The sequence below is a fragment of the Mytilus edulis genome, chromosome 2 (assembly GCF_963676685.1).
Source record: "Mytilus edulis chromosome 2, xbMytEdul2.2, whole genome shotgun sequence".
NCBI classification, from domain to species: Eukaryota; Metazoa; Mollusca; class Bivalvia; order Mytilida; family Mytilidae; genus Mytilus; species Mytilus edulis.
The window spans coordinates 102,028,130-102,042,628 of NC_092345.1; the positions used below are offsets into that span (position 1 = coordinate 102,028,130).

The 14,499-nt window shown below is 31.9% G+C and overlaps 2 protein-coding genes across 3 annotated transcripts in view; both read left to right on the forward strand.

The window, feature by feature from the left end:
- Positions 1 to 14,499, forward strand: part of LOC139513735 (uncharacterized transporter HI_0519-like) — a 66,901-nt gene extending 52,402 nt beyond the window's left edge. For both annotated transcript variants that reach the window (XM_071302495.1, XM_071302496.1), the window contains 4 exons: positions 6,344 to 6,527; positions 7,246 to 7,521; positions 10,201 to 10,381; positions 13,010 to 14,499. In XM_071302495.1, the coding sequence (XP_071158596.1) occupies positions 6,344 to 6,527; positions 7,246 to 7,521; positions 10,201 to 10,381; positions 13,010 to 13,032 (664 nt within the window). In that variant the 3' untranslated portion in view covers positions 13,033 to 14,499. The remainder of the gene's footprint in view (positions 1 to 6,343; positions 6,528 to 7,245; positions 7,522 to 10,200; positions 10,382 to 13,009) is intronic.
- LOC139513736 (uncharacterized) lies at positions 429 to 2,105 on the forward strand. The gene is made up of 2 exons (XM_071302497.1): positions 429 to 868; positions 1,787 to 2,105. The coding sequence occupies exons 1-2, from the start codon at positions 524 to 526 to the stop codon at positions 2,093 to 2,095; spliced, it is 654 nt and encodes a 217-aa protein (XP_071158598.1). The 5' UTR covers positions 429 to 523; the 3' UTR covers positions 2,096 to 2,105.

Below are 14,499 nucleotides of genomic sequence, written 5' to 3' on the forward strand. Positions count from 1 at the left end.
AGGTTTACGTGTGGTAAGACGAACCTCATATTCCGTACATAACAAGAATACATATTCATAAACATTATGAACACGAAATCCTCATCTGACTTGTATGGAAGAAGCATACAATTTTTTAACATTCGATACTGCATGTACATCATTAAAATCATAGCAAAAAGAGTGTCCCTTCCGTTCATTATGAAGCTTTAAAAACACATTTATTTTATTATACATGTATACCAGTTCAGGTATTAAAGCTGAATATAAGGTATCCGATGGGAATTCAAACCTCATATATAGTGTATAAAATATATATATATATATACTAGTACCTATAAATATTGAAAATCAAAAAAGCTAGATTTAAGCGATATTTTTTTTATTATTTTTTTTTTATTATACATCGAAATGTAAATAAAATTTAATAAAAAGCAGATAAAAGTTAAAGGACCTCCTGTTTTGGTCCATAAGAAGTTGTTTATTTATTTGAGACCTCTGATTGGACATACAGAAAAAAACATTTATATCCCAACATTGCAAAATGGCTTTGAAAGCAAAGGAGGTGCGTGTCGAAGTTTCTCTAAATGAGAAAATAATGATTGCCAAAAACTATGAAAAAACTCGCTGCAATTGGCCGAGGATATTGGAAAATATTAGAAGCAATATAGATGAACTACCTGGACAGGCCAAGTCGTTGTACCAAGAGGGGGATTTCCAGAAATTAAGAAGACGAATGTCCGACCAGATGAAAAAGTTAACAAAGGATGGGGCTATCATTACCAATGAAGAGTTAAAAGAAATCGTTGAAAGAATAAGGGAAATGGAGAGCAGATACTCCGGACAAGCTGGAGACCATCCCAAAGATAAAGAAGTTATCTCAAAAAAGGTACTTTAGAGTTAATTTTGACGCATTGTCGGGTGTGTTTGATCAGTTGATTAGATTCATTTTTTTTTTTAATTTTGTAAATTCCCCTTTCTCGTAAAAAGTGTAATTTTCATTAGTCATAAGATTTCATCAAAAGATTAAAGTATCTACAACTATCTAAGACAGTGTTCAACCATTTGAAATTCGGGGGGGGGGGGGGGGGGCTATGGGTTTTTTTCCGGAAAAACTAGTTTTTCGCCTATAGCCTATGCCTATGGCGAAAAACAATCTATTTTTTTGGCGACAAATTAAGGAGGTTCATCATAACAAATGGACAAATATGGCCGTATTTTCACCTAAAAAACTACCCCTCCCCTCCCCAAAAATCCAAATGATTACTGCCTTACTATATTTTTAAAGTTTTTGGTTGACCCCTCGATCGGTAGACATCCTTTCGTAAAGAAAACAAATTGAAAATTCTGGCGACTTTTCCGACAATTGAAATTTGAAGATAAAAGATGTGTGCTGTTACTATAAAAAAAAAAAGGGAGTCAAAACGATGAATGAACAACAATAATTATAGCTTTGTTTTGAACTACATGTTAAGTTGGTGATTATTTCCAAATAAATAGTTTTTTATCTTTTTTAATTGCTTAGTTTCGTATTTGAAAGTGTAGCAGGATGAAGCCCTCGCCATAAACTTCTATATATACTGTTCAAATGATCTGGACTGTTATCAATTATAGTTAGATTTTTTTTATTATTTTCTGATTATTTAATCCCATTGACCCATTCGTGAAAAAAATTATTACGGAAATAACTTAACAAATCAGCAAATATAAAGCGACAACTATCTGATTTTTTTTCCTTTTTGTTATACTACTTTTTTGTTGAGAATTAACTTAAATAAATCAGTACATCTTACGTTTTTCTTTACAGCTGTGCAAACGAGGACATTCTGGTGTGCCTATAGCACAAAAAGAAATAGAAAAAGAAATAGAAGCTGTGGTTAAAAGGAGAATGCTAGATGATGACCACAGAGAAGCAGCGATAGAGGTACCAGCAGAAAATCCGTCTAGTTCGGAAGAAGATGAACCTCCTTTGGTACAAGCCCAACCACCAGCGCCAAGAAAGTCAACATCTGAATTGGCACGAGAGACATATGAAGCGGTTAAAGAGAGCATAGAACGAGGAAAAACATTGGAATCAAAGATGGACAAATGCATGGACAAGTTTTTATCCATGTGATTTTTGAGAAATGAAGTTATTTTTTGATACCAATATGTTGTTCAGTTGTATATCTTTAGTATTTATTAACAAAAAATGAGATATGATTGCTAATAAGAAAAAATCTCCACAAGACACCATATGACACAGAAATTACACAGGTCATGGTACGGCCTTCAACAATGTGCTAAGTTTATACCGCATAGTGAGCTATGAAAGGCCCCTCCAAACTATAATATCAAAATAAAATCGTCATCCAGAGGTCACATCCAGGTCTTCAACAATGTGGAAACGTTTGCAAGATATGAATAGCTGGTATAGCAATACAAAGATAACACTACAAAAAATACTAGTATTATATTTTTAGAAGCCCGGATGACACATTTCACACAAATGGCCAAATTGTTTCATTATATTACAAAAAAAGTACAAAAAATTAGCATGAATAATATGATAACCAAATAAACAAAAAACTTCAGACAATTCTACATCTTTTGGTATATATTTGATAAAAATCGCTCATACAGTTTCTTGGTAATAATTTTTGGAAAAATATTGATTTAAGTTGAAATTAAGTATTGGATCTTTCTCAACATGTCAAAACAGGTTTTTTTATCCCCTATTTTTCGTACAGTCTGCGACTTTTGTCGCAGAAAGCTCGTCATGGGGATAGTGATACGATGGAGTCGGCGGTGGAGTTAGCTGCCTTCTTAAATTGAAGGTTGGAAAACTAAATGCTTCATACTTTGTAAAAAAATGCCTCAGTCGTGTGATGAATTTATCGTCTGTCACATGTCCATTGTCCTTGACCTCATTTGCATAGTGCAGTGACTATTTAAAATTCTTTTTTTTTTAATAGTGAGTAATATGATAACTATTTTTGGTATTGCGCGTACCTTGCAAGTTTCTCATGCCCGTCAAATAGTTTATAGTTGACCTCGATCACTTTTCATGGATTAGTGAACACGGTTAAGTTTTAACGGTCAAGTCTATAAGCAAGAGAGGCTTAGAGAGGTCTAGTATATTCACTGTAAGACTAAGTTGTACATGTCTAACTGGCAGATACACATGCACCATCTGACCTTGAACTCATTTTCAGTTGTCAAAGTTAAGTTTTTATTTAGTTTTGGTATTTTTTCAAATACTATATTTGGTGTATGGGATATTTTATATGCAAGTCTTGCATGTTTTATTTGACCTTGACCTCATTTTCACGGTTCATTGTGCAGTGTTAAGTTCTTGTGTTTTAGTTTTCTTGAAATATCAGTAATAGGTCAACTTTATTTGTTGTATGGACGAATTTTAAGATGTTTATGTCTGCCTTGTGTTGTTCATCTGATCTCGACCTCAATGGTCATTTTCATGGTTAATGTCAATGTTTATATATAAAAAAAAGATGTGGTATGGTTGCCAATGAGACAACTGCCCACAAGAGACCAAAATGACACAAACATTAGCAACTATAGGTCACCATAAGGCTGTTAATAATGAGCAAAGCCCATACCACATAGTCAGCTATAAAAGGCCCGATAAGACAATGTAAAACAAATAAAACGAGAAAACTAACGGCCTTATTTATATATATATAAAAAAAAGAACGACAAACAAGTATGAAACACACAAACAAATCACGCCCACCGAATTACACCCACATACATACATAATTTATTTTTTCTTGTTTAAGTCTGTTTCTTAGAACCTTTGAGCTATAGGCCAACTATTTTTAGTGTATTGAATAATTGTAATGAGTACATGTAGATTCAATATTTTATTATAGTCTCACCACGTACAAGTTTTTGTGCTAGCTGTAGTAAATCTTTATATCAATGACTATCAATATAAGTAGTTTATTATATTTGGAACACGACAGACCTTCCAAGAGTTGCTTCGTTATTACTAACAAGTTCGACCTTAATAAAAGAAGAGAGTATTTCGAATGGCAAACAATAAAAAAAGTCCTTTTTAAATGCACAAAAGGTATTCTGGTTATTTAGATACAGAGAAATGATATTTGGTGTTTGGATTGAACGATAACTGGCGTAGTTACAAGGTAAAATGGTTATTGCCATCATTCTTCACCCGTTTTCTTCAATGGCTAATCTTTTAAAGTCCCAAAGCTTCGCTAAACAAATTTTACGTGATCCGTATTAATTTAAATTATTTCAGTCAACCATGCAAAACTAAATTCATCGTCTAAAAATTTACAAAAATGCTAAAATTGTGAAAATGTCAGTAATGTAGCATGACTTAATAATGCTAGTACCTGATATATGTGCACTGTAATGTCAAAATCAGCCCATGTTCATGTAGCTGAATCATTTCACTTTCCAATTAATAACTAAAAGTTTACATTTTAACAATTTGTAAAACTGCTATATTTTGGGGCCAAAGGGGGTCTTAATGTATACCTAACTCCTTTCTAATTATTCTTAATTACTTGCTTGATTGTAAAATTAAACCTGTAAACCTGTAGACTTGTTAACCTTCACACATCACTTTAGTAAAGATTTTTTAAATGCTCTTTCAAAATTTGTCTCACCCTAAATATACTAATTTCCAATTTGATTAATTTTTTTTAACTCAAATTTTTTTAACTCAAAAAGCTGTGAATTCAATTTCATGCAGTCAAAATCAGAACCAAAAATATCTTCATTTTAATATCAAAGCGCTCTCCCCACACACCCCGAAATCGAAATGTCTGTACCTGAAACATGAATGTTATTTTAGAATTAAAACAATATTATAACTATGATGAGTATCTGGTTGAAATCTGAAATGATTGAACTGGCGAAGGGAGACAACCACAATTTGAATTAAGTCTTAAAAGTCCGTAGAATTGTACGCTTAAGTTACTTGCGTTAACGTACGTAAGTTTCGTTTGAAACTTAAAATTCTCTCATAAGACTCATCAGTGACGCTCAAATATTGTAACACTATTTGAAGACAGGTTCATGTGAGTCTATCTATACACCTGCAGCTTTTACTACTGAAATATAAGAAACTTCCCAAGATAAAATATAGCATATGTTCGTTTTCAATTATATAAACAACATTACAATGCATGGCATTGTAAACAATACTACTACAATGTTTTTATGAGGAGCCTTACATTGAAACAGTAGTACCTAATCGGTTATTATTAGGAGCATTACATTGAAACAGTAGTACCTAATCGGTTATTATGAGGAGCATTACATTGAAACAGTAGTACCTAATCGGTTATTATGAGGAGCATTACATTGAAACAGTAGTATCTAATCGGTTATTATGAGGAGCATTACATTGGAACAGGAGTACCTAATCGGTTATTATGAGGAGCATTACATTGAAACAGTAGTACCTAATTGGTTATTATGAGGAGCATTACATTGAAACAGTAGTACCTAATTGGTTATTATGAGGAGCATTACATTGAAACAGTAGTACCTAATCGGTTATTATGAGGAGCATTACATTGAAACAGTAGTACCTAATCGGTTATTTTGAGGAGCATTACATTGAAACAGTAGTACCTAATCGGTTATTTTTTGTGTTTTGCATGACATGTCTTGTCATAATTTGATTGATAACTTGGGTTGATTTTATTTAACATCACCAAGTTCAGACTTAAATTGCTGTGTTTTTTCTTTAGGTCAATTTTTTTAAATTTTTGATACAAATTAAGGAGGTTACACTTCCATCTAGCTCCCATATAAAACAGTATGTGGTAAATACTACAAATGAGACTTGTTTTACCAGAAGCAAGTCCCTTAATGACAACACGGAATATAGTCAGTAAACCAGGGTTGATATGAAATATAATTTATGAAGTAATGCTCTGTAAATAACAGCAATTAAAAAGTTTCTGCTTTATATCGTCTGAGTTGAACAACTTAAAAAACATATTTAGTTTGTACTCATGGTGGGCTGTGACGTAACAGTCCCAGATTTGTGGGAGGGTTTGGTAAACATGTTTTACCCCTCAATATTCTAGTCATGAGCCTACAATTTAGTGGCTATTGTTTGCTGATGTATATAATATTTGTTTTTCGTTTATTGTTTTGCACATAGTCAAACCGTTAATTTTCTTGTTTAAATTGTTTTACATTTTTTACAGTCTTTTAAAGCTTGCTATACGGTATGTCATTTTACACACAGTCATAATTGAATGCCATACGTTTAGTTGCTTACGTTCACCTCATTTTCTTCTCTGGCGAGACTTGTCTTATTGGCAATCACACCACACCTTCTTATATGTATATAGAATGAGAGATGACGTTTATATTACAGGAAAGAAAGAAACATAGTTGAAGCTGCATCTAATGGCGCATGTATGTCTGTGAAACTTGTTGCCAATATTGCTGTAAATCTCATTGCCTTTATATCACTACTTCAGTTTGTAAACGCCACTCTAACGTGGTTTGGGGAGAGAGCAGGCTTATATGCACCAGATCATGAACTTCTTACTTTCCAGGTATGTAGACTGTAGTACCAATTTGATATGTTAGTTATACAATGGAAGTTTCAGGTTTTAAATTCAAGCAGAGGTTTTTATATGGATTCGATAAAATGTATCATCATTTCATGTGGATTTTTGTCTAGACGCCCTCTAATAAACCATCGATACTGCTGACGGTAATATAACCTGATATAAACATTAACATTAGTACTTTTAGTTACATAGTGTGCTAGTGACCTAATACGGTATATATGGGATGAGAGCGAAGCTCGAATTCCCATATAGAATTTACTGACCCCATATATACCGTATTACGTCACTAGCACACTATGTAACGAATTTATCTCACCGACCATCTTAACGTGTAAAATTTAGACTAGTGACCTATCAAAATGAGCAAGTCGTCAATACAGCTAGCCTTAACATGATTTAGAAACTACTTCCTTTGATCCTACAAAAACAGATGCCAACAATGACAACTTGTTAGATTTAAATGTGTTTTATGAATTCATTTCACTTTATCATCACTTTCTTCGTGTGTCGAAACCTTTAACTCCACTACTAACCGTGTATGAAATAAGCCCTGCCTCCCAACTAACCTATTATCAAATATACACGGTTTCCACGAGGACGCTTTTACCCAATCATATTCCTAGAAGTGTATAAGAGGTATGCTAATATATATTATGATATTTAGCAATGTAAATATATCTTATATTACTTTTTATTTTAGTTTATTTGCTCCTATGTATTTTGGCCTATGTCTTGGGTAATGGGCGTCCACCATACTGATTGTCGTGTCCTTGGAGAACTAATCGGAATTAAAACTTTCATCAACGAGTTCGTTGCTTATAACGAATTATCCAAATACATAGATAATAGGGCAAACCTAACATGGTATGAGGGACTACCAGCTATAAACAGCAGTTACACTGGAAACTGGACACGGGTTGGTCGGGATATTCATTATCTGGATTTCGATCACACTCTCGTTGGAGGAACCATAGAGGTATTTCATATACCATATTTCAAATGCTGTTTCATCGTTTAAAGGTTTCATGATGTATCAAAATTATTCAAAAAGTTCAAAGTGATCTCTTTAATATTTTGGTTATTCATTTTTTTTTCTTAAATGCGAATTTCAGAAATTCGTGTGTGATGATGAGTTTTGTTATCTAAAAAATAGCCAGGCTGTAAGGTTTGTAAATTGCATTCGTTCATATTTTGTATGTAGGCGCTGTTATCGCTCCTTATATGGTATTAGGGATTGTCTTCATTTGTCGATGGACATAAGATTGCCTATAGTTGCTTACATCCACTTTATTTGAATTTGGTAGATAGTTGTCTCAAAGGGAATCATACCACATCGTTTTATACGTATTCCTCTATGTTGACCACTAGATGTTTTTTTTTTGTATTGTTGGTTAACTTTTCTATTGACGTCTACCTAACATATAATTTTATGCATGCCTTTAATATTTAGATGTTCCTTAAATAAACTAAATAATTCTAACCCGTACATGCATTTCTTTCGTTTCCTTTATTACTCTTGCATTAATCACTTTAAAGATTACTTACGCGTTATTGTTGAAATGGTTTTCCTTTATTGAACGATGTATATAAATGTAAAAATACCAAAGATGAGGCATGATAACAAATGAAACAAACCACAATAGACCAATAGTATTGTTATAGCACAACATCGTATAAAGCTATATGAAAAGGCTTGACTCTAGATATAAAAAAAAATGGAAAAAATAATACAACCAACAGAAAGATTTGAGACTTAAAGTACAGATCTTCGAGTCTTTGCTATTGATGAATATTTTTTAAGAACTTTACCATCTTATATGGAATTATATTTGAAAAGATTTTTTTTTTGGCCTTATTGTTTCTAAAATGTTTTATATACACACGACGGGTGCCACATGTGGAGCAGGATCTGCTTACCCTTCCGGAGCACCTGAGATCACCCCTAGTTTTTGGTGGGGTTCGTGTTGTTTATTCTTTAGTTTTCTATGTTGTGTCATGTGTACTATTGTTTTTCTGTTTGTCTTTTTCATTTTTAGCCATGGCGTTGTCAGTTTATATTAGATTTATGAGTTTGACTGTCCCTTTGGTATCTTTCGTCCCTCTTTTATATATTAATTCAAAACTAGTCATAGGCAATGACCGCTATATGCCATTAGCCAACGAAACAATATATATACGCGAAAAAAAGGTATGACAAAATCATTTAGAATTCATCTTCTATCCCTCAAAATTTATTGGTAAACGAAATAAATTATATAAATCTGACACTTAAATTGATGAATGTCAGATGTCAGTATGTTTTCATAATAAAAACTGATGAAGTGTAACATGCTATTAAACCAGACGACATATGATATGAGTCACAGCTTTAACCAAAAATAAAGTATTACCAAATTAACATGTATGATAATACTTCCTGTGACAGTATATACTTTTAGGAAGGTTATGACTCTAGGTTAGATGTTAGTGACAAGTTCTCAACTTGCTAATTTTAGAAGTTTTTCGTTAAATGCATTTTGAAATCTTATATAAGATTTGGAAGACTTTTTTTAGATAACGAAAAGGCTTACTCGGACTGCTGTAATAGAAAATATTATTTCAAATTTCCAAAATCACACACTTTAATATCTGTTTTAAACAACACCAACAAATAAAGCTTTTTTTAATGTTTAATTCACATTATATTAGTGCATTATTATACCCCGTTTATTATTATACTGCAAACTTTCAAACGCTAGAAATCTTCTGAGTGTACGTTTGCAAAAAATAGATATGTACGTGTATTTATGTGAAAATAAATACTTCTTATCATCTCGTTTAAAAAAAAAAGTTTTTTCTTATTTTCTTAAATATAAAAAAAAACGAAATATATAAGACTAACAAAGGCCAGTGGATCATAACTTGGGACATGTGCAAACATGCGTTGGGGTTAAACATGTTTTATGAGATCGGATTAAGACGTTCTAAGTAGGATTAGATTAAAATTTTGATTTACTGAAAATATAAATTCTGTTGCCGATTGCAAAATCTTGCTTACAACTTTTAGTAGGATTTGTTTGCGACCTGAATACTTATGGTTGCATTATCTTTCATACCTCTTATACTAGGTGTTGTTTTTTTTCTTATTTTCAAACGTTTTTTAACCTGTAATTTTTTACTACAGTATAAGTACAGATTCATTTATAGATATTTATTTTGTATGCATATAGTCTAGCTAACAATTAATTGTTTTAGTTTCGACTATGTCAATGCTAGTGTACATAGTCATTGTGGGATTTCAAGTATTTTATCTCTATCAAAGATTTTTTTCACTAAATTAAAATCGCAAATTCAAGCTCAACGTTTATTCAGCTAATGAGAATACATCTATCTGTTTGTTGTTGTATTCACATTGGTTCTTCTCTTATCCTGGTTAGTGAATTATGATTATGTAAATAAAAAAATTACCATAATTGATTAGTAAAACTACTATAACAATAAACGAATTTGAGGAATTTTGTAACCGACTAAATTATATTCATTAACTATAAAACGTACATTTTACATTTAGAATCACCAGCAGCAGCAGCTACTGTTGACAAAATGTCATTGACCGAACTACAATCATGAAGTTATATAAAGTAACTGATGGATGTGTCTCTTTTTTATTTTCTAGGATAGGTCAATGGTTATTGCGACTTATGCCTTATGTGGGTTTTCAAATGTCGGTTCTATTGGAATTATGCTTGGAGCACTAGGGGCTATGGCACCTACTCGAAAGCACGATCTCACCAAAGTGGTTGTGAGAGCAATGATTTGTGGAAACGTAGCTTGCTTCCTGACAGCATGCATAGCAGGTAAACTATCATTTACTCACTTTAGTTATTCCAAAACAATTCTTGTTTCGCAATTCTACAAGAGACAAGAACCCCAAAATCATTGATGTAACCTCACTTATTACAATGGTCAAAAGAGAATATTTTCTTAGGAAACTTCAAGTAAATAATGATGAGTACCAAGTACGGCGACAACATCAACTAGAATTGATTGAAGGCGGTTGATAAATAACTTACCGAATTGATGGTAGAAAGATCGTGAGAAGGAGCGCTTTTTGAACGTTTGTTGTCCTTTGCTTTGTGTAAAGGGAGGAATTTTTAACGGTGAAATAAAATTCTTTTTAACGAACAACTTGTATCAACTTTCAATCCTCCTTGAGATACAATAAATAAACAAAATTTCAGATTGTAACTTGATTCTGATGATTTTGACATCGTCAGGCATATGAGATGTTCGTATGACCGCATTGTATTACTTAAAATTAAAAGAGATTATGCAAACAACCCATAACTTGTGGAGCATGATCTGCTTACCCTCCCGGAGTAACTGAGATCACCCCTAGTTTTTGGTGGGGTTCATGTAGCTTAGTCTTTAGTTTTCTATGTTGCGTCTTCTGTACTATTATAAAAAAAAAAGTAAAATCACAAAAATACTGAACTCAGAGGAAAATCCAATCGGAAAGTCCATAATCACATGGCAAAATCAAACGAGAAAACACATCAAAAACGAATGGACAAGAACTGTCATATTTCTGAATAGGTACAGGCATTTTCAAATGCAGAAAATGGTAGTTTGAACCTCAGGTTTTATAGCACTAAACCTCTCACTTTGTTGACAGGCTCATCAATTTGTCTGTTTGTCTTCGTCTTTTTAGCCATGGCGTTTTCAGTTTATTTTCTATCTATGAGTTTAACTCTCCCTCTGGTATGTTTCGTCCCTCTTTTATTCATTTTGTGAAGAATATTTAAAAATCGCAAATGTTGGCTCTTCAACCATCAACTAACTATCGGAATTACCCAGACCATTTTATGTAGGCCCTTCATTTTCGAATACACATGCTGACGATACATATAATTTTGTACTGCAGACGCGCGTCTTGTCTACACATGTCTTTCCGTTGAAGCTCGAATAATAAGGTGAATATAGAGAGCAATCATTCCAAAACTTTTGCCTAATATGCAGGTAAAGTATTATATAACTGGTTGCAACTCCATCGTGCAAAGATGACCTTAGATGGATTAGGATATTTTTAGGTATTTTTTTATCATAGCTCTTCAACTGTTTCGGTATTTATACATCATTGGCTTTTAAATATTTTGCTTTGAGCGTTCCTGATGGAGGTAAATCCAGAAAAGCGCGCGTCGGAAGCATTCATTTATAAAACGTGTTGTTTGCAATTTTTTTTATATTACATAAGATTTCAAAATTCACGAAAGGAGTAGAAAATTGGAATTTAATAAGAGGTCAAACAGCTTTAAACATAAATTTTTATTGTATACAAAAAAGAAGTTATCAATAACAAAAAAAACTTTAAGGTGAATTTCCAAAAAAAGTAAGCCTATAAAACTTGACCAAAGCAAATACTCGCTATTTATCGCTATTTTGTGCATTTTTCGTTTGATCTTTTTTTGTGATAATTTTCATATCATGCTACTCGCTTGAGATGGAAAAAAATATCGCTAGAAACTAAGCAGACACGTGGCGTTGCTAACGAAATTGACATGAAATTGACAACGTCGTCATAGGTAAAATAGCGATAAACAGATTATCATTGGTCATCTCAACTCGATTGCCTTTCTCGCTTGAGCCGGGACGGCTCAAGCGAGAAAATCAATCTCGTTGAGATGATCAACGATAATCTATAAATATATCAGCTGATGGATCCCAGACCAGTCATATTCCTGACTTGGTACATCCATTTTCCTATGCAAATGATTTGTAAACCGGATTAAAGTCATAAGAAAAGAGTGACCGGTGAAAAATATTGTTCTTCCAATTCTTAAACCAATGCATACAAACATCATAAACTTAGTCTTCTGTGCTCGAATTTATCATTTTTTTCGTGTAAATATCGTATAATCGTCAATTTTTTTTTCAATCGGTCAGTGTTGTTGTGAAAATATGGCAGGTAATTAAAGTTCGTGTTTTAAAGCCGAAGTTTAACGATTGTCACCTGTTTGTCAACAATTGACGAAAAATAAACAAAAAAGCATGGAAATTGAGCACGTGTTTAACATGTAAATTCAGATAATAGTTTATTTTAAGGAAATCCATGCGTATTGTGGTCACCGGATTTTTACGAGATGGGTCACACTGAGGTCATCTTGCATACGGAAAATATATCGGGGGAATAGCTTGCTGGAAGGAAGCAATTCAAATAAAGTAAACTTCTTCTAAATATGAATAAATTAAAGAATTTTCTTCAGAAAAAAGTATACGTACATAAGTTTTACAATGAAAACTATCCATTGAGTTATAAAAAACATATGCAATATTTTTTTTGGATTTGAGGTTTCTTATGACTTTAAAGATGCGCGTAGAATGGTTATTCCTTTGCCACTCTTCGTGTTATAGACTTTTAAAACACGAACATAGTCATTGAATTCCTATATAAACAGTTTCTTAATAATTGTATATTGTATTTGAAGGTTTAATGTATGAACCAAAATAAAGTGTAGAAGAGTGACAGCGTTTAATTAAAGATCGTGCAATAACATTTTAGCTAGCCAGTAATGAGGAAAGTATGAAGTCGAAAAGTTTATATCACTAATTTTACTTCATGCTATTCAAGTATTCCGTCAAAGACGACAAGACAGTTGATTCATAACTTGTTTTTCTATGAAAGGAGTGAAATCGTAAAGGTAAATTGATTCTTTGCATTACCTTTTATTTAAAATTTATTGGTTTTTACTTTTTATATCTTATATATTTGTTTTTATCACGTATTATATATCTTCTGTATTTTTTAATATTTTGAAATATCGGTTTTTGCATATATTTAATTTACTTTCAAACTTGATACGCATAATATTATTGGAAATTTTACTGTGTGATTTTTATATATTTTGACATATCATTTTTGTGAATGTTTTTTTTAACATGTATATTATAAAAGAAGACGTTCTGTACACAAGTTATCATTAATTTTATATTTCGTTTTCTAATTTTTCTAATACACTGTGTTGTATATTGCTTCCGTCATCCATCTTTATACTGGATTATGACTTTACTCTTTTTTCAAAGAACATAGGTCAAAACTCACAAAGGATCCGAAGCTTATAAACGCCCAGTTAATGTCGTATCAAATGGAAATAGTTTTATTTTCTTTTAAAATCTTTTTTACAAATAAACATCATAATATTAAAAAAAAATCAAATGATTTCCGAATTTTTCGTTCTAACTTGTTAAACCGAGACTTTGGATTCAAAAAGCATCAACAAAAACATGCAATACTTTTTATTTTGTATTTTTTTCTTCATTTTTAACTCATTATATTGTATATTTCTTAACACAACACACAAGACATTTATCGGTTTACAATATGGCATTCCAAAGAGAGGAAACGTCGATGGTACAAATAAATGACAAAACAAAAGAAAATTTCAAATAATTTATTTAATCAATTGCTGTGCTTGAAAATAGACACTTTTTGATTTTTGTGTTTACAGTTAAAATAGATAAAGCTATCAATTCCAATTCCAATAGAGAGCTGTAAAAGAATTTGAAGTTAATGTTCACATTGAAACCTTGCTGAACGATTCACCTGCGAAATAATTGATCCATGTAATATCTTTATAAAGTAAAAACACATAAAAAAAAACTAAGGTTTCCTCGACACCCATCAATTAAACAATAAAGATACTACTAGTAATTAAAATTATACTTCCATATTTAATGTCGGAGCATAAATTGGGCTTATTGCTTAGACATGTTGTTCTTTTCCCTGTTTTTAAAGCTCCGATGACAAAAAGATTTATTGTCAAAAACATATGAAACTGTTATGAGAGGTTAATTTTATTGTAAAATTTAGATTTTATTTTTCAAGTATATATTATAATATGTATTTAGTTATGTCATCAGTATTTTGCTTGAAAACTGTATTTTTTTAATAAATGAAGAAAACCAAAATACTTATTAC